This window comes from Propithecus coquereli, unplaced genomic scaffold, assembly GCF_000956105.1.
Source record: "Propithecus coquereli isolate 6110/MARCELLA unplaced genomic scaffold, Pcoq_1.0 Scaffold856, whole genome shotgun sequence".
In the NCBI taxonomy this organism is placed as follows: Eukaryota; Metazoa; Chordata; class Mammalia; order Primates; family Indriidae; genus Propithecus; species Propithecus coquereli.
The window spans coordinates 119776-138576 of NW_012154796.1; the positions used below are offsets into that span (position 1 = coordinate 119776).

The following is an 18801-nucleotide window of genomic DNA, read 5'->3' on the forward strand; positions in this document are numbered from 1 at the left end:
TAACGGCAGCACCACTGACAGCTGTTGACACTTAGTCTCCAGAACTCCGATTTCTTCACCAGTAACGTGGGAGTGTTACCAGCTACCCAAGAGTGTTGTTTTGAGAATTGAATAGGATCATGTCTATTAAATATACAGTACAATGCTTGGTACATAATATGTGCTCAGTAATTTTCCTTGGATCTATGCAACCTATTTTTTCAGTATAATTGAACTATTTTTTACCTTCTTCTGTATATTTGTATGCTGTTAGTAGTAAGCATTCAGGCTGTCTGCTTGTTTTATCTGTTTTTAGATTTGCGATTTCTTAAGCCGAACTTCAGTTCTATCCAGAAATAGGACTTGGAAATCAGTTAATTCTTCCTCTATCTAAGCTGGTCTTGTTGGTTTCATTTCTTCCCTCTGCCTCGAAGCGGACTGTTTGCTGTGTCAGGGTGGTGTCTACTGGATGGGCATCTATTGCTGCATAACCGATTATCCAAGAGATTATGCCCAGAGGCTGCTGGTCTTGAGGTCCCCCTGGATTCAGTGTGGGCAGAGGCTGCCCACGTGCATGAAGACTGGGTGGTATTTTTGGCGACTGGCCTCTCAGTGGGTGAGAGCCCAACTCTCAACCATTTCCTTACTATGTATGATAACCTTGTTCTCAACAGAATGTGTTGTTCCTTGTGTTTCATTTACCAGCTGGAATCAAAGCCAAATGTTCCTCAACTTAAAATCTTCTGAGGTTAAATTAGCAAATTGTTCTTGCAGAAGAGGGAATACTAGTAGAGAACAAGGAAAAAATAAAAACTTTTAAACCATTGAACTATTGCATCATATAATTGGTTTTTCAAACAACTCATTTGCTCCCCCATGAGCAAATGCTGGCAGAGGTTAAATGTTTCCATGAATTATAAAGTGAAATGTTACCTATTTTAGCTTCAAGGGCTCAGATTGTGCCAACAATCAGTGTGTGCAAGAATATCACTAACTGGGTAGAAGACTCTGAAATGATGAGTTTCTTCAAGCGATCTCCTCTCTCTCTCCCTCCAGTACCATTTGAAACAAATACAAAAGCCGAAACAGTCACACCTTATGATGCTACTCAGAATGATGAAAGAGGTAAAAGAGATGGTTTAGAAACTGGATCGTTGAGCTCATTTCCAGTGAAGACACATTCGGAATCGTCATCAGAGAAGAACGCTAGCGGCGCCTCTGTTCCCGATGCTCCCATCATACTGAGCCCCCCACAGACCCACGCACCAGACACGTACAATCTGGTGTGGAGGGCGGGGAAGGACAGTGAACTGCCCATCAACGCCTATTTTGTGAAGTATCGAAAGGTAATGTCTTCTCATTTATCATCGTTCTCTTCTCACACCTTAACACTGTATAACATATGCTGACTATCGTTTACATTTGTGGAATGGCAGAAAACAGAACCAGAGTGTTTCAGGATGGTGAGTTTGTCAGAGACACCCCACCAATCATGCTGGATTTACCAACCCTATGAAAGGAATAAGAATGAAGTATAAATAATTTCCACCCAAATCCAGATTCTAAGAACCCAGTAATGTCTTGACATTTTTTATAAATGACTTTTAAAACAGTGACGTCTTACCTCCCTAAGATAGTAGAAAACAGTTTATTTAGCAAATAAAGCAGTTTCTTATTAGAAATGACTGTTTGAACAGGGTCCTCTGGCATAACCTCTGACAATTGTTTGCATTTTAAGTTGTCTTCCTAATTGTATTAGAGTCTTACATTGTTCAGTCATTTATTTTGGCAAAATAAATAAATGACTTGGGCGTCTGTCAGTTGGTTCTTTAGATAATATTTCCCCCCCATGGCTTGTATTAAGGCAGGATGAAAACGCTCCTCTCTGTTTAATGAGACTAGTAGATAAATGAGGGATGCACTAATATGTAAAATCATTTTCTTTGCCCAAGACATTTTGGTATCCACTGTTTAATGGTGGTGTTTTTAATGACTGAAAAAACTAACATGGTGATATTTTAAAGTTTATCTGCTCTTTCTAACCTGATGATTCTAGATGAAGAAACTAAGTTTTGCTAGTAATCTTATCTACCCTAAAGGCTCCATGCAAAATTGCTCTTTGTTCCATTAACCAAGAAACAACTAATTAGATCTCTTTTTATTTCTTCCAACACATACTGAACGGCGTCAACACATGAAGCAAGAATGCTGGAAATATATAATACATAATCATATAATGCATATACATACAAACATATAATATCTATCTTAATGTATATTCATCATGTATATTATATATTACCAATAATACACATTATTATATACTTATTTTATTCTTTCATTAGCCCAGGAAGTAAGGAGGTATTGTCTCCTTGACATGTAAAGGGAACAGACTCTGGGAGGGCAACAGCTTGCTTGAGGCCACACGCTGGCGGTCAGAGCCAGGAGTCTTCACAGTGAGGGCTCCCAGGTGCTTGTTACAGGCCCCGCATGTTTCTTAATGGGAAGTAGTACTGTCTTTTCTTACTCACAGTGGTATGTCGCTCCCCAAAACTCCTCTAGAATTACGTGAATTCTAATGGTTATCAAAGTTGCTCTCCTATTTTTCTGGAATACTTTCCCTTGGGCAGCTGGATGATGCGGTTGGCGTGGTGGGAAGCTGGCACACGGTTCGAGTCCCAGGAAGCGAAAATGAGCTCCGTCTGACTGAACTGGAGCCATCTAGTCTTTACGAAGTCCTGATGGTAGCAAGAAATGCAGCAGGCGAAGGACAGCCTGCCATGCTTACCTTCCGAACCAGCAAAGGTGAGCACCGTCTCTTCAGAGGAATGAGCTGGCCGCCTTGGTGTTAATTTACTAGTAAGCATTCTCTTGGATAGCAGAGATTCTTATATATAAATTCACTAAACAATCCTATTATAGTCCCCGTGCCTTTTTGGCCACTTTTGGGTAGTTGTATTATTCCATTCCATCTAGTATTCCACAAATATTTTTGAGAGCTTATGATGTACAAAACACTAGGATAAGTGGTACAGGGAAAACAAAGATGGTCAAGATACGATCCGTCCCATTGGAGCTCATACTTTGATAAGAAAAGTAAGTCATATACTAAAATACCAACTACAAGACAAAATTTAATTCAGTTCAGCTAGTATTTATTGAATGTCTTTTATGTGTCAGGCAATAAATAAAATAGACAAAACTCCATGGCCTCATGGAGCTTACATTCTAGTTGAGAGAGACTTATACCTAAGAAGGTGATGGTGTCAACAAGAGAAATAAATTAGGGAATGGATATGGAAAGTATATGGGCTAGGAGTTGTTCACAGCTTAAGCAGGTAGCTGAGGAGGTCCTCCAGTGTCAGAGCAGGGACCTAAAGCAGGCGGAGCAGAAAGCCATGTGACTATCTAGGGAAAGGACATCCCCAGCAGAGGGAAGTGCCAAGGCCACAAGGAGGGGTGTGCTCAGTATGCCTGAGGAGCATTGGGGGTCACTGTGATGGGGGCAAAGGAGGTAAGGAGGCCATAGAGAGGTGCGAAGGGAGACAACAGGGCATCCAAATCACACAGTGCCCTGTTGGTCGACCTTTTTTAGGACTTTGGCTTTGCCTCTGAGTGAGCTGGGAATTGCTGGACTGGCTGCATAGAGGAGTGACAAGATGTGCCGTCTGTTCTTGCAGAACAATTCTGGCTGGAGGAGGGCAAGAGTGTAGGCCAGTGTATGCCCAGTGCTATGAGAGATTTCCAAGGACTTTGTGCTGGGGGAGCACAAAGAAAGGACATTTCTTCTGTGGGCAGCTTGGGAGGGATGGCTTGACCGAAAAGATGCCATCATTCATCACATTACCAGACTTCAAACTGTACTACAAGGCTATAGTAACCAAAACAGCATGGTATTGCTACAAAAATAGATACACAGACCATTGAACAGAACAGAGAACCCAGATACAAAACCGTCTACCTACAACCATCTGATCTGAACACACACTGGGGAAAAGAAGCCCTATGCAATAAAAGGTGCTGGGAAACTGTATAGCCACATGCAGAAGAATGAAACAGGACGCCTACCTCTCACCACTCACAAAAATTAATTCAGGATAGATAAAAGACTTAAATCTAAGGCATGAAACCATAAGAATTCTAGAGGAAAATGTAGGAAAAACTCTTCTAGATATTGGCCTAGGTAAAGAATTTATGACTATGACTTCAGTGACAATCACGGCAGCAACAAAAATAAATAAATGAGACTTGATTAAATTAAAAAGCTTCTGCACAGCTAAGGAAATAATTAACAGAGCAAATAGACAACTTACAGAATGGGAGAAAATATTTTCAATCTATACATCTGATAAAGGGCTGATAACTAGAATCTACAACGAATTCAAATCAGCAAGAAAAAAATAACCCCATTAAAAAGGGGGCAAAAGACATGAACAGAAGCTTCTCAAAAGAAGAAAGACAAATGGTCAATAAATGTGAAAAAATGCTCAGCATCACTGATCATCAGGGCAATGCAAATCAAAACCATAATGAGATATCACCTTACCCCAGTCAGAATGGCTTTTATTAAAAATTCCAAAAACAACAGATGCTGGTGCGGTTACAAAGAGAAAGGAACACTTATACACTGTTGGTGGGACTGCAAATTAGTACAACCTCTGTGGAAAACAGTAAGGAGATTCCTCAGAGAACTAAAAGTAGACCTACCATTCTGTCTAGCAATCCCACTATTGGGTATCTACCCAAAGGAAAAGAAGACTTTTCATCAAAAAGATATTTGCACTCAAATGTTTATTGCAGCACGATTCACAATGGCAAAGATGTGGAATCAACCCAAGTGCCCATCATTTCAGGAGTGGATTAATAAACGGTGGTATATGTATACCATGGAATACTACTCAGCCATGATGAAGGATGAATTAATGCCTTCTGTAACAATTTGGGTGGAACTGGAGACCATTTTCCTAAGTATCTTGAGAATGGATAAACAAACACCACGTGTACTCACTACTAAATTGGAACTAACCAATGGGCACACATGTGCACAGAGGGAAGTTAAAACTCAGTGGACATCAACCGGGGGGAGGAGTGGGGAGGGGATGGGCAAAAACCCACCTAACAGGTACTGTGAACAGTATATGGGCGATGGGCACACCTATAGCCGGAACTCAAGCATTACAAAAGCAATAGATCTAAGACATTTGTACCTCCTTAATATTTTGAAATAAAAAAAAAAAAAAGAAAGTAAGAAAAGAAAAGATGCCATCATGGCTTGGCCATAAATGAACAGAGACTTCAGTGGGTGGAGATGGGAACTGGGCAGAATAGTATTCTGGTATGGCGCTGTAATAACAAGGAGGTACGAAGATCGAGAAGAAACTAGTGGCTTTTGAAAAAGACCTTTTCATCTAATTATTGAATCTGTGCTGGAAAATAATGAATATTTCCTATTTTAAATGTATCTTGAGTTAACTTTCACAGTTGGTCCTTAGATATTCATAGAGTCTGACCTATAAATACTGTATAAGAAGCATACGTTTCTGTTTTTAAAAAATCACTCAGTTTCACTTTTTACCTCTAGAAATATTAAAGCAATGTGATAATTTTCCTGTGAAAAAAACTTAGCAGAAGATCTTTAATGATGAATTTTACATTTTAGAATTGAGAAATATGTACAGTAGAAAGAAAAATGGACTAATAAGTTTGGGAAACTTCACTCTAATCATTTGACTTTTTCACTTGTGTTGTTTTTTTTCGTGTGTAAATTAAAGTTAGCATGTTGAAGAAAGACACACTTTAGCTTTCCCTTAAAGATACTAGAAAAAGACAAAGTGATTTTTGTCAGTTCCTCAGATCAGCCAAGCATTTATGATGCAGTTTTAATATAGAAGCTGTGGCAGATAAGTTCATGTATTTATACCAGTAGAGTTTCACAGGTACTTTTTTTTTTACTTTATGTGTATATCAGCTTATGTTACAGTATGTGTTTTTTAACCTCTCTAGAGAAAACAGCATCGTCAAAAAACACACAGGTATCCTCTTCACCCGTGGGCATGCCTAAGCATCCTGTTGTTTCGGAGGCTGCGAACAATAATTTTGGAGTGGTGCTTACAGATTCTTCTAGGCATAGTGGAGGTAAAGAAAAGAATCTTCATCTTATTCATTTTGTTTATTTACGAATGTGACTCACCAGTTTCAGTTTGGGGAGGTGGGGTGGAATGGGGTGTTTATTATTCAGACTACGTCCTACCAGAGAGCTCTTTTAGGTCCTGTTTCAACAATTTCTAATGTCTGGTGTTTAAACTTTGGCCACTCAGTGTCATGATTGGCATTTATCTTAATAAACTCGGATTCAAAATGTTCTGGTACTAAGTTTTTATAACTCAAGAAAATCGTTTTTCTGTTTCCTTTCTGGTAAGAAAACTAAATTTATATTTTGAGCTCTGAAAGTCTGACTTTTTTGTGTGCAACTTACCGAAATGTACGGTGGTGCCCGTGGTAGGTTATTTTACTGAAAGGTTACATGCCGCGTTCACTTTTATTACTATCTAGTTAATCTTACGGTTTTTAAATGTCTTAGCAGTAAAATTTTCAAAAGACTTTTTAATATTTAAATCTCATACTTCTGAGTTCTACAATTACAGCCTAATGTGCTTTTTGTGATTGTGCCAATGTCTTAGCAGTAAAATTTTCAGAAGACTTTTTAATATTTAAATCTCATACTTCTGAGTTCTACAATTACAGCCTAATGTGCTTTTTGTGATTGTGCCAATATGTCAGGACATCTAGGAAAGACTTAAAATTTCATTGTGGAGCTCTAAGAATTTCTAGGCTTCTCTTCCATATTTTTATGGGTTTCCACGAATTGACCTTAGACAAAAGCAGGTCCTGACGCTTCGAACTGCCCCTGGAGCACCGTGCTGCTTCCACGTGGGGAGCCTCTCTTACATGAGGACTTCCACCTCCGAGACACATTTTATCTATCTTAAGCAGATTGCTTATATGAGTAGCAACTTCGCGTGAATAAAACCAACACCTGAAAAGCAAAATCCTGACTATTTATTTCACACACCCTCTGGCGGACACTGTACTAAATGCCGGAACTGCCAGGGTAAAATAATCCTTGTCTTCAAGGAGTTTACAGTGTAGTGGATGGTATAGACACCTAGACACGTAACGACACAGTGGGTAATACAGACGGATACACTGTTTGATTCATTATGCTTGAGATCGTACCCTTGGTGTTAAGGGATCGCAAGAGCCATATCCAAGCCACGCGCTCGAGGGAGGGGGGGTGAGTAGTGGTGATAGAAGCTCCCCAGCATCTTGAGCCGAGTCTCGAAGGGCAAGAATGATACAGCTAGATGAAGACCCAAGAAAAGACATCTGTTTGTGCAAGAGATAGACTGACGGACATGTTCTGTTTTGTCTAGAGATTTAGAGATTAGAGATTGTATTTAGTGTGACCGGGTGCTGTGGGGTATGATGCCAGGGTGGGTGGCATGCAGGTGCCTGGTATGATACACTTGAAAGTTCAGTCTCTCCCTGAAAGCTGTATGAACCCTAAAGGATTTTAGAGAGAGAGAAGGGAGGAAAGGCAAAAGATTAGGCTAGAGGAATGCTGAGGAGAGCGATGGCGTGGATGGGGGGGGCCTGTGTGAGAGATGGGGGGGGATCCACACTGAAAGGGAGGATGGTGTTTGGGCTTCAGCAACTAGGGACCCTTTACAAAGACAGCTGATAGGAGTTTTTAGATGAATATGATGGATTCAGTTCTGGAAATCATGAACTTGGAGTTATCCAAGCAGAGATAACCATGAGAAGTGATTTATTTAATCTTCATAACAGACTTAGGAGGGAAGTATATATATATATATAAGTATATATATCTGTTTTACAAAATCTGTATACATATCTGTTTTACAAATTAGGAGATTGAGGCTCAAGGAGGTTATACAGCATGCCTGAGACCATGCGGAGAGCGGTGGAACTGCCACTCACACCCAGGCTGCTAAGTGCAGTGTTCTTTCTCTCCTTGTAAACGGTCACGTGCTGTTTCTTTTAGAGGTCGAAGATATTTTTCTCTGCAGAGACGTTTTCCCTAATAACTTTCTTTTCCTGTATGATCTGTGGTGTTTGATGAGATAAATCAACATAAGAATTTGTTTGGTTTTCTCGTATTAAAAGAGAGATTCACTAACAGTTCTATTCATTCTGTTTCCATTGCTTTCTATCTTGAAAGGAATACAGTAAGTATCACTCAGAGTTGCCTGCTTCGACTGTGTTTCTCTTTTCATCCCTCAAGCAATCTGTTTTTAAAATGCCACAGTTTTCTCCATACAAGTACCACATTCGACATCATTCAAGAGGCGTTGAGGCAGAAGGGGAGTGTTCAGTTGAAGAGCATGGCACAGGCTGGGTAGAGACGGGGCTGAGGAGAAAGCAGTGTCACCATAGCCCAGTGCTGGCCCCCCGCCGTCCAGCTGTGCAGCTCGATTATCAGCGTGACGGAAGTTCCTTGGTCTCTTGAGAACCAGCTCACTTCTACAAAACTCACAGGCGGTCCATGTCACCCAGAACACCGTCCCGTGGACCGGATTGTTTCTGGCAGCAGCCTTTCCTTGTAGGAACCTAGCGGGACGCTAGTTACAACCTCAAGCCTGCTGGGTCACCAGGAGGGGCTGGGTGCCTGCTGCACATGGCTGAGGAGCTTCTTCCTGACACTTCCGCCTGCCGCAGGGCCTGGGCCCCAGGCTGTCTGGTGTGTGGGTTAGGGCGTCGCCTCTCCTTGGCAGTGCTGACTGGAAATTGCTGAGTGTTAGCTCCCTGACCACCTTTTCCCACATGTTCGTGTGGGTCACCTGTTTTCGGATAGCACCTGTCTTTATTTAACTACATATCCAGTCTTCCTGCTTTCGTCCTAAGCAGCATTCCCTTTTCCCACTATTGTCGGTATTGATTTTATCAGTCGGATTTTATCTGCATTTGCTGCTTGCAGTCTGTATTTTGGAATAGCACTCCTGTAGCCTTGAGGTATATTAAGGCCGGATATAATGTTAATGGTTAATATAATAATCAGTGGATTACTGAATGCATTTTAATAGCTTGGATGAATGAAGAAAAACATTTAAATGAGAAAACACATAACCATAAAAATTTATTATAAATTATAACCACAATCAGACTTGAAACACCAAATAATAATTATTTACATATTGTTTTAGTTATGAATTTAAAGTAGCATGGTCAAAATTATCATACTCATTAACTTTCAGTTTTTCAGAGCTAATTGTCATGTTTATAGATTATTTTATTCTCATTCCTTTTATTTCCTGTGTTTGGCCATCCTATTCCCTTTTTTTTTTTTTTTTTTGAGATAGGCCTTTTTTTGCCCGGGCTGGAGTGCAGTGGCCTGATCATAGCTCACTGCAGCAGCCTCAAACTCCTGGGCTCAAGTGATCCTCTTGCCTCAGCTCAGTCTCTTGAGTAGCTGGGACTATAGGTGCCTGCCACCATGCCTGGCTAATTTTTCTATTTTTTGTAGAGATAGGATCTCTCTGTGTTGCTCAGACTGGTCTTGAAGTCCTCAGTTCAAGTGATCCTCCTGCCCTGGCCTCCCAAAGTGCTGGGATTACAGGTGTGAGCTGCTGTGCCTAGGCCCCATTCGCTTTTAACAGAGGACAGGAAGATAGCTGTAATTTTATTAATTCTGGCAAAAAGTTTGGTTAAGAACCTTTAGTAACACGAGGTTTGGGATTTATCCCTTTAGTTTATTTAAATTATTCTGTCCCTGATGCCATGGGTTATTGAAATGAATGTTTCCATTTTTAGTTCCAGAGGCACCAGATCGGCCTACTGTCTCCACCGCCTCAGAGACGTCGGTCTACGTCACTTGGATTCCGAGGGCAAATGGCGGTTCTCCAATCACTGCCTTCAAGGTTGAGTACAAACGAATGAGGACTAGTGATTGGCTGGTGGCAGCTGAAGATATCCCTCCTTCTAAACTTTCTGTGGAAGTTCGCAGTTTAGAACCAGGTAGTAAAATTCAAACGTTTCCTTTTTTTACCATCAGCACTAATGTTAGATGCATATTTTAAATAATCTTACATTTTTTCTAATTGTTAAAGTAATGCATGCTTATTGTATAAAAATTTGAAAATAAAGAAAATATAAAGAAGGGAATAAGTCGCCTGAAATCTACCGATCCAGAGATAATCACTGTTTATGTTTTGGTATATTTTTTTTTCTTCTTAATACCAACCAAGATCACGCCGTTTAAGCACTGTTTTGTTACCCCATTTCCCTCTTATTATATCATATGCATTTTCCAATATCATTAAGATTCTTCACAAGCTCAACTTTTAATAGTTGTGTATCTTCTGTATGTGTAAATACACCATAGTTAACTTTTTGATTCTTTATTTCTGGGTTTTGTTTGTTTCTACTGGTTTGCAGTTAGCAATAATGCAGTGAACATCTTTGTGTGTGTGTGTTTTGCTACAGCAGAGCATGTTAAGAGGAAGGTTGCTTGTTATTTGGTTAAAATTGTTTGATCTGATGCTGAATCTCTGCACAACGATACTCAGTGCTTAGTCTTAGGAAAATAAGACAACGATTAACACTTGTTCTATCAGTTTTGTTTCCACAGAGGAACCACCCCTTCTCCCCATCAAAATCTTGAGGATATAGGGAAGAATGTAAATTGTAAAAGAGAAAAAAGATAAACAAATTTTGCTTACTTTTATTTGTTTACGTTTCATGACCGTTTTTGTTTCTGGACTTTTAAATGTACGTTAGTAGCAAATACCTGTTTGTCCAAACAGGTAATATGAGGAGCGTAGGAACGTGTAGGTATAGTTGGGAAAAGATCGCAGTTTTCAATGTAGGCAAAGCCAAGTCATGTTTTATAGACAGAAAACGGTGTCTTCAGAAGCCCAATGATTATTTTAGAGTTATTAGGAAACTTGCTTTAGGATTCGAATTTATTCTTTAGATTCAAATTTTCAGACATTCACAATCCTTAGCACTTTTTTAAGTTCTTAATATCTAATCCAAATAAATTCCTTCTGTTGGAGTTTAAATCTGCTCCTTTTTATCCTATTAGCCATGAAGCCAGAGTGGCATCCGCTGTTACCCACACAGTGCCTCGTGATAAATGTATTCACCATATTAACCTTCGCTTCAGTTGTTTCTTTCTAAGTGAAAAGAACGTAGTTTTGGGGACAGACACTTCGATTGTGTTTAATGCTGTATTTGATGGGTGTGACTTGGAATGGGGCGGCAAAGAGTAAATGTCCTCTTTCTCACTCTCCACCTGCTCCCTCCCTGAGACGGCATCGATCTTTCGCAGCGTTCTTTCCTGGGGACCCCTGAGAAGGTCTTGGATCTTGAACACAGTGCATTGAGCAGCCACTCCCAGCTGACTGAAATTGGCCAGTGGGGTGAAATCTGTTTACCAGACAGGCTTCAGAATACATTATTTTTATTGTACTTACGCACAATTGTCATATTTTAACTATGCTACCTTCCGTTGTCTACTTATAGCTTTTTTTTTAGTTATGGGTTTTTTGTTTTGTTTTTGTTTCCCCCCAAAGGTTCAACATACAAATTTAGGGTCATTGCTATCAACCATCATGGTGAGAGTTTTCGAAGTTCAGCGTCTCGTCCTTACCAGGTGGCTGGGTTCCCCAACCGGTTTTCCAACCGTCCAATAGCCGGACCTCACATCGCGTACACAGAGGCTGTCAGTGATACTCAGATCATGCTGAAGTGGACAGTAAGTAAATGTCTTCTTGAATGGGAAGATTTTCTGATTTGGTCATGTTAACAATCAATTTAATATTCTCGTGACACGATACTGTGGACAATAAGTTTTTAAACTTTTAATTGAGGGGAAGTGGAAGGATACCAATATTTGTCTAAAAGCACGTATTATAAGGAAGGCAGGGTTAAAAATAAAATTGTTGTTTCTTCGGCTCTCATCCAAGTGTTATTAACTGTCATCCTGTGATTAATTCATTTTGAACCAAATGTACTTTTATGCTTTTGGGTCTATTGTACTGCTTTATTTTTGTTCAACCCTGCAATAAGCTAAATGCTGCTAATACCTGCGAATACCCTTGAATTAAGTTGAAATTGCATTAAGTATGTTTGCAAAATGAAGCTGTTTACCACAAAGACAAATATATGTTAGTGGATGTGAAAGTTATTTATTTTTGTCTTTGACAAGTCTTTGCTCCTATTTTTTAGTACATTCCATCAAGTAACAATAACACTCCTATTCAAGGATTTTATATCTATTACCGACCAACAGATAGCGACAACGACAGTGATTACAAGAGAGATGTCGTGGAAGGTGAGCTTTGGCGGGAGAGGGTTTCTAAATGTTGTGAAATGCATCCCCCAGGTTAAGATGGAGTAAAGAATGGAATGGCGTATGCTCTATTACTGTTGAATTTGTCCCAAAGAAAACCAATTTTTCCAATTTTTTATATATAATACCTTGCCTTTTTGGTTGCAGAAACAGGTACAGAAGTATGGGGAAGATCTGATTTGTCAGCAGCTCATCTGAAAAAAAAAAATTTTTATTTCTGTTTTGTTTAAGTGAACAGTGACCTGAATATAAAAATCAAATGTGACCTTTCACCACATTTAAAAAATAAATGTCTCACTCAAACAGTTTCATTAAAGTCTGTACTAGAAAGATCGCATCTTAAGTATCTTACCCACTTTCAGAGAAATTGGAATGCACGTAGAGAAAAAGGAAACAGCCAAGATGGTGAACTGTGTTGAAACTGCTTCCCTACTGCATTTGAAACAGAACCCAGAGTTTTGCATGTGGCTGGAGGCCCCACGGGACCAGGCTGGTTCCTGCCTCACCCTCAGCCACGTCTCCTGCACCCTTCCCTTTCTAGCCGCCTTTCGGTTTCTTTGTGCACACCAAGAGTGTTTTTTTGCCTCGGGACCTTGGCACGGGTCGTTCCTGCTGCCTGCTGTGCTCTGCCCCCATCACTTTGTCTGGGTGCTCCCGCTGTTCTCTGCTCTGTGCTTAAACACCGCTTCGTCAGGTAAACCTTCCCGGATAACTTCCTCCCATTTGCATGAGGTGCCCTTGCAATGATTTCTAACCACACGCTTTATCTTAATGTCATAGAAGTTATCAGAGTTTAAATACATGGTGTGTGTGTGTGTGTGAGTGAGAAAGAGAGATTGTGTGTGTTTGGAATATTTGCCTAAAGTTTGTCTCCTCTACTCAACGTTAGGAGGGGACTTTTTCCCCACTGCTATGTCGCCAGCCCCTACAATGGTGAGGTGTTTAGTATTGAATTAACGCATCAGTGGAGTCCAGAGAGAACAATGGGATGTCTATGGTGTTCAGGCTGGAAAAAAGAAGCAACATGGTGACTGTCTTCAAACATCTCAGGAGTGTTATGTGGAATAGGAGCCGAGTCAGTTGGGGGAGGAGAGGTTACAAGAAAGTGTGTAAGAAAGAACTTTCTAACATAGCATTTAAACATAGATGCCCTCACAAAGTAACAGACTCCATAATTTTGGAAATGATCAATAGGACGTAGGCGCCTGTTTCTCGTAATGTCTTGGAAGGGATTCTTGCTTTGGCAGGAAGCCTTCTTCCAAAGCCTATTTTCACTCCAAGATTCTGATTCTTTGAAATACTCAACATCGTAATGAATCATGTCAGAAAATTGCCCTCAGCCAAGGGTATCTTTCATACAACTTATTGGCATCAAATGCTGCGTATAGTTTTTGTTATAATAAATTACTTTAAGTATGCTCTATCACATTTCTTTAAATATTGTAGCAGCCCTTTTAATGTTCAACCAACAGAATGACTTTTGTAATGTAATGAAAACTTTATGATCTGAGTTTTAATACTCAGCACATAGTAGGTGCTCAATAAATTTTTTTTTTTGAATGAGGAGCAATTGTTTCTCTTCTGCCATACCTTTTTGTGACAAAAGTATTCTGGTCTTGGCAGTTACCACAGTAGCTGTCTTGAGGGGGCGAGGCCAGCAGTGTTCTCTTTCTTGACCCACGTGCTGGCGCCATAGGTGTGTGCCGATTGTGAGCATTCACGGTTCTGTGCAGTTATGTGGACTTTTCTGTGGGCAGATTTTACATCAATAAAAAGGCTATTTAAAAAAAAGAATTAGAAAAATAATAGCTATCACTATTCTGTATTTTGGTCCTATCTAGTTCTTCATTTTAGTTCAGCTGGTTTAGGGTAGTGGGGATGCCACTTTTCATTTTTAAAACTTTTTGGCAGAGGTTAAATATTTAAGTTCTGAACCAGCGAATGTAAATAAAATGAACATCTGTGTTTCTCTGCCTTCCTGGCTCTCCTGCCTTCACCCTTCCTGGTTCTGCCCTCTAGAAGTATCCACTGGTAAACAGTTTTTAAAGTATATTCTCTAGTCAAATCTTCAAACTTCTACAAATTTCTGTGATGTGAATATTGAACACAGAACTTGGAAATTAGCATAAAGAAGCTTTTCAATCTAGTAGTGGTGCCTACAAATGGGAGTTCTGTCTTATGGTTCACAGAGAACTGGTTTATAAATGTAGTATACTGAGCAGTTAGATGTTTAAGTGGGCTTCACTGTGCTGTGTAATTTGCTTATTCCTTATTTTCAAGTTTGTGCATATGGAATTCTTTTTGTGGCAGTTGGAAACTATTGGTCTATTCTCCCAAACCCAGGAGCAAAAGTGTCCATCCTTTGTATGTAAATTTTCTTTAAAAGTTTTAGATTACTTATATGTATTGACCCCAGATTTAAGCTTTCGAAAAAATTTGAAACTCAAATTGTAAAAGAATACATTAAGAACACTTTGGGAACAGAGGCAGGAGGATTGCTTAAGGTCAGGAATTTGAGACCATCCTGAGCAAGAGCGAGACCCCATCTCTACAAAAAATAGAAAAATTAGCCAGGCATGGTGGTGCGCACCTGTAGTCCCAGCTACGCAGGAGGCTGAGGCAGGAGGATCGCTTGAGCCCAGGAGTTAGAGGTTGCTGTGAGCTATGATGACACCACTGCTCTCTACCCAAGGCAACAGAACAAGACTGTGTCTCAAAAAAAAAAAAAAAACAAAGAAAGAAAGAAAAAAGAATATAGTAAGAGAAGGACAATTAAGTTATCTTATTTTCTGAATTAAGTTCCACATTTTGGTGAATTATAAATGATTCCAGCATAGTATTGCTTTCGTGTTGAATATTTTTATCTTGTAAAGTTAAATCAAGTTCCAAATAAATCAAAGTGTCAGTCATTCTGATCTTTAAGTCTGTGCTTTGGTTTCTCTCTACAGTAAACCCTTACCTTCTCTAAAGTATCCTTTTGGAAAATAACTACCTGTTAAGCAAAGGATGTGTGCTGGTTGGTTGATTTTAAATCTAATAATGCAGTTAGTTGTCTTATTTATCAATGACCAGTAAAAATTTTTTCTCTTTGCTGGTATTTTCTGTACTTTTTGCCATTGGAAAAATTATCATAGTAATGGAATATTAATCTCACAAGGTATGTATCATTTTAAGTATTTTCTTTTATTAGCAACATATTAGAAACCGACTTTAATTCTATTTTTACTAGTGCTATGAAAGGAAAATTTCAAATCTAGTGTAGTAATTATTCAAGACAATGTCTGTAGTTAGGTGAGTATAGGGCCAGGTCAGGAAAGACCTAAGGCTAGAGAAAAAATAGAACTCTTTGGAAAATTTTTGGATTTTAGAAGTAAGTAGGTCTGTCTATTCCAGTTTCAACCAGTTTTTAAATTAAGATATTTTGGGGTCCTCTTTACATTTAAAATGGGGTATAGAATTCCTCCCTTCTTGAGCTTTTGGAGACTCCTGATCCTAAAACAAGCAGGTTTTCTTCCTTATAAAAGGTGGGTCTGTGTGAATGTGGGTTTTGTATTGGCAACCTGGAAAGGGGGTTGTGCTTCCGGATTGAAATATTTCTGTCTTTGTTGAATTAGACAGGAGCCTGGTGATATTGGTCGTGTAACTCGTGTGCGTGGTTTCGTTTTGTGTTTTTTTCCCCCTTTAATTTGTTCTTACATCAGTTGGTGGTATGCTTGAGTTTCTAAGAAACAGTGGAAACAGTCCGAAGAGATATTTCCTAAGAGGGTTAAGGGTACTTGAAGAGTTAATTAAATCTGGCAAAGGTGTCCCTGTTTATGAAAGTCTGTCATAGGTCCATGGAAGTGAAAATGAGAGTGATTTATATGGGAGTGTCCAGTTTAGGAGTGTTTCCAAATGAAATGTTGGCCGAGTGCCAGGGATAACGGACTCATTCGGTTAGAGATGTTTGTGTGCTTCGGGGACCCTGACTCAAAAGCACAGTAGTGGTGGGAGCCGCAGCTGAGGGTTTCCCGTGGTAGGTTTTGCTTTTTGATGGTTCTCAGCAGTTTGTTCAGGTGATTGTTTACATGGCAGTTCATGCGGTGGCCATTGCAACTGAATCGAGAGGTTCACTGAGGCCTTTCTTGTCGCTGGTCACTTGCTCTGGGTAACGTACCGTTTGCTGATCTCATGTATAGTATTGCTTTTTGGTGGGTGGGATAGTGATTTGACTTGATGAGTTGAAATAGGATCAAAGGACTTGAGGTTTTTCTTTTACCTAAGTACAAGAGTAACATAGACTTTATGAAAAACTCACCACTGATTATTTTTAATGAAACAAGTATTACTACCAACACACAAATGTAGCTTTAATTCAGTATACTTTTTCTCTTCATCTTTTTTCATGCCACGTAATAGAAATGCTATTTATCTGTGGCACATTACTAAAATATGTCACAGTAAGTACATTTTTATTGCACAAACTATACCAGATGGCGATCGATGGATGTTGTTCCAGCCTCATTCTGAATATATTAAGTAATTATGTTGACGTCATCGTGGAGGTCGTACTAAATGTAAAGCTTTCTTTCACTTTTCCTTTGCAGGTTCAAAGCAGTGGCACATGATTGGCCACCTGCAGCCAGAAACCTCCTACGACATTAAAATGCAGTGCTTCAACGAAGGAGGAGAGAGCGAATTTAGCAACGTGATGATCTGCGAGACTAAAGGTAGGAGAAGGAGAGAATTTGTGCTTTTTCCCTGCACAGCGCTGGAATTCCAAACTCTGGATTACTGCTCTGACTACGGATGTATTTACCTGAGGAAATTTCTGCTTCGGACCGTTTTCTAGGTGCACACGTTATACTTTCCCGACAGAAGAACAGTATGTTGGCTACAGCATTTGTCTAAAAAATAGTTCACATAAGCATTCTGCTCATTAATTTTTGTGTGTCTCTTAGTGAATCACTTCCCTTCTCTTTTTCTTCGTGAAGAAAATGGAAATATTTGCTGACTTCTTTCTGAGATTGCTGTGAGAATTAGAATACTGACAAAAGTATTAGAATATTAAGGAAAAGCACTACATGGTTAAAGCGGTTTCTTGAATGACAGATAGATGTTACAGTACTTGTTTAATTAAGTGTAGTAGTTAAGCTGAGAATGAGCAGTTGCTAATTTTAAATTGTCATTCTCAACTCCGTCTGCGTACATAGATGAACCATAAAACGTTACCATCTTTAAAAACAGAAAACACCACTGGTGAATAATAGAAACAGCCAATGTGGGCATTGTCCACTGTCTCGGTTAATCTTCACAGCAACCTCGGGGATATGGTCAACTGCAAGGAACACAGAAATCCCCACTAGATAGGCTTCAACAGTGAGGAAATGTATTGTCCCCAAAATAAGAAGTCCAGAAGTAGGTAAGTCACTCCACGATTGTTTAATCCAGGGGCTCGTTGTTTTCTGTTTCTCTTCTGCCCTCTCCCGGTTGTCAGCTCCGCCCCACAAGCCTGGCACTGCTCACAGCTCGCCACGGTTCTGGCTTCACATCTAGGTGCTGTAATGTCTGACAGTGTCTATTTTTAAGAGCAAGGAAAAATGTCCCCCGACATCCTCTAGTAGATCTCCCCTCAGGTCTCATTGACCAGAATTCAGTCACACGCCACCCCCAGACCATTCACTGAATTTACCCAGGGTTATGTGGGCTTTGGGTGGGCACCTCAACAAAACTGGGGCTCTGCTGGCTTGAAGAAGGCCTTGAATGAGCTGGGCAGCCATCAGTGTCTGCTACAGGTGATTTTATTATCCTTATTTAAAAATGAGAACATGAAAAAATAAATTAAAAAATTGAGGAAACAGAGGCTCAGAAAGATTAAATTATAAAGCCATGGCTTAATTCCATCTTTTAAATTCAGTATCATGTGTGTTTCTGCTGCAATACTCACATCTTAAATCCACATTTAAACATATATATACACAGACCTTTAGGCTTACCTCAAATTTCTTCGGGTTAGCATATATTTGAGTGCCTTTCGTACTAGACACTGTCATGTGTTAATGAGATACTTGGAGTAAAATTAAATCAAGATGAAATATATCATCTCTGTCCCCAAAGCATTTAAGAATCTAGCCAGACAAAATATGACACACAGGCAACGATATTATAACTGTTGTTTATCATAGTGTGATAGTATATCTGTGTTTAGAATAGTATACCTCGTTATCTGACTTTGCTAGGGAAGGGTTCTACCTACAGACTTTCAGATCAGTGAAAAACAGAAAACTTTTAAAAAATGTTCACTGTTCATAGTGAATGATTTTATAAAACGTATTACACAGTTCCCAGCCTGTTTAGGTGGAAGATATGATACATAATTTAACCTTTAAAAAAAAACATGACTTCAGGTTCTTGTCGTGAACAATGATTGCTCTATTTTTAGCAATTTAGTAAGGTTTTCAGGAATAACT

The 18801-nt window shown here is 39.5% G+C and overlaps 1 protein-coding gene across 1 annotated transcript in view; it reads left to right on the plus strand.

Annotated features, from left to right (window-relative positions):
- CDON (cell adhesion associated, oncogene regulated) overlaps nt 1-18801 on the plus strand; it is a 59246-nt gene that overhangs the window by 16365 nt on the left and 24080 nt on the right. The window contains exons 8-14 of the mRNA XM_012664063.1: nt 1036-1325; nt 2610-2784; nt 5983-6114; nt 9811-10014; nt 11574-11755; nt 12229-12334; nt 16939-17061. Coding sequence (XP_012519517.1) covers nt 1036-1325; nt 2610-2784; nt 5983-6114; nt 9811-10014; nt 11574-11755; nt 12229-12334; nt 16939-17061 — 1212 coding nt within the window. The remainder of the gene's footprint in view (nt 1-1035; nt 1326-2609; nt 2785-5982; nt 6115-9810; nt 10015-11573; nt 11756-12228; nt 12335-16938; nt 17062-18801) is intronic.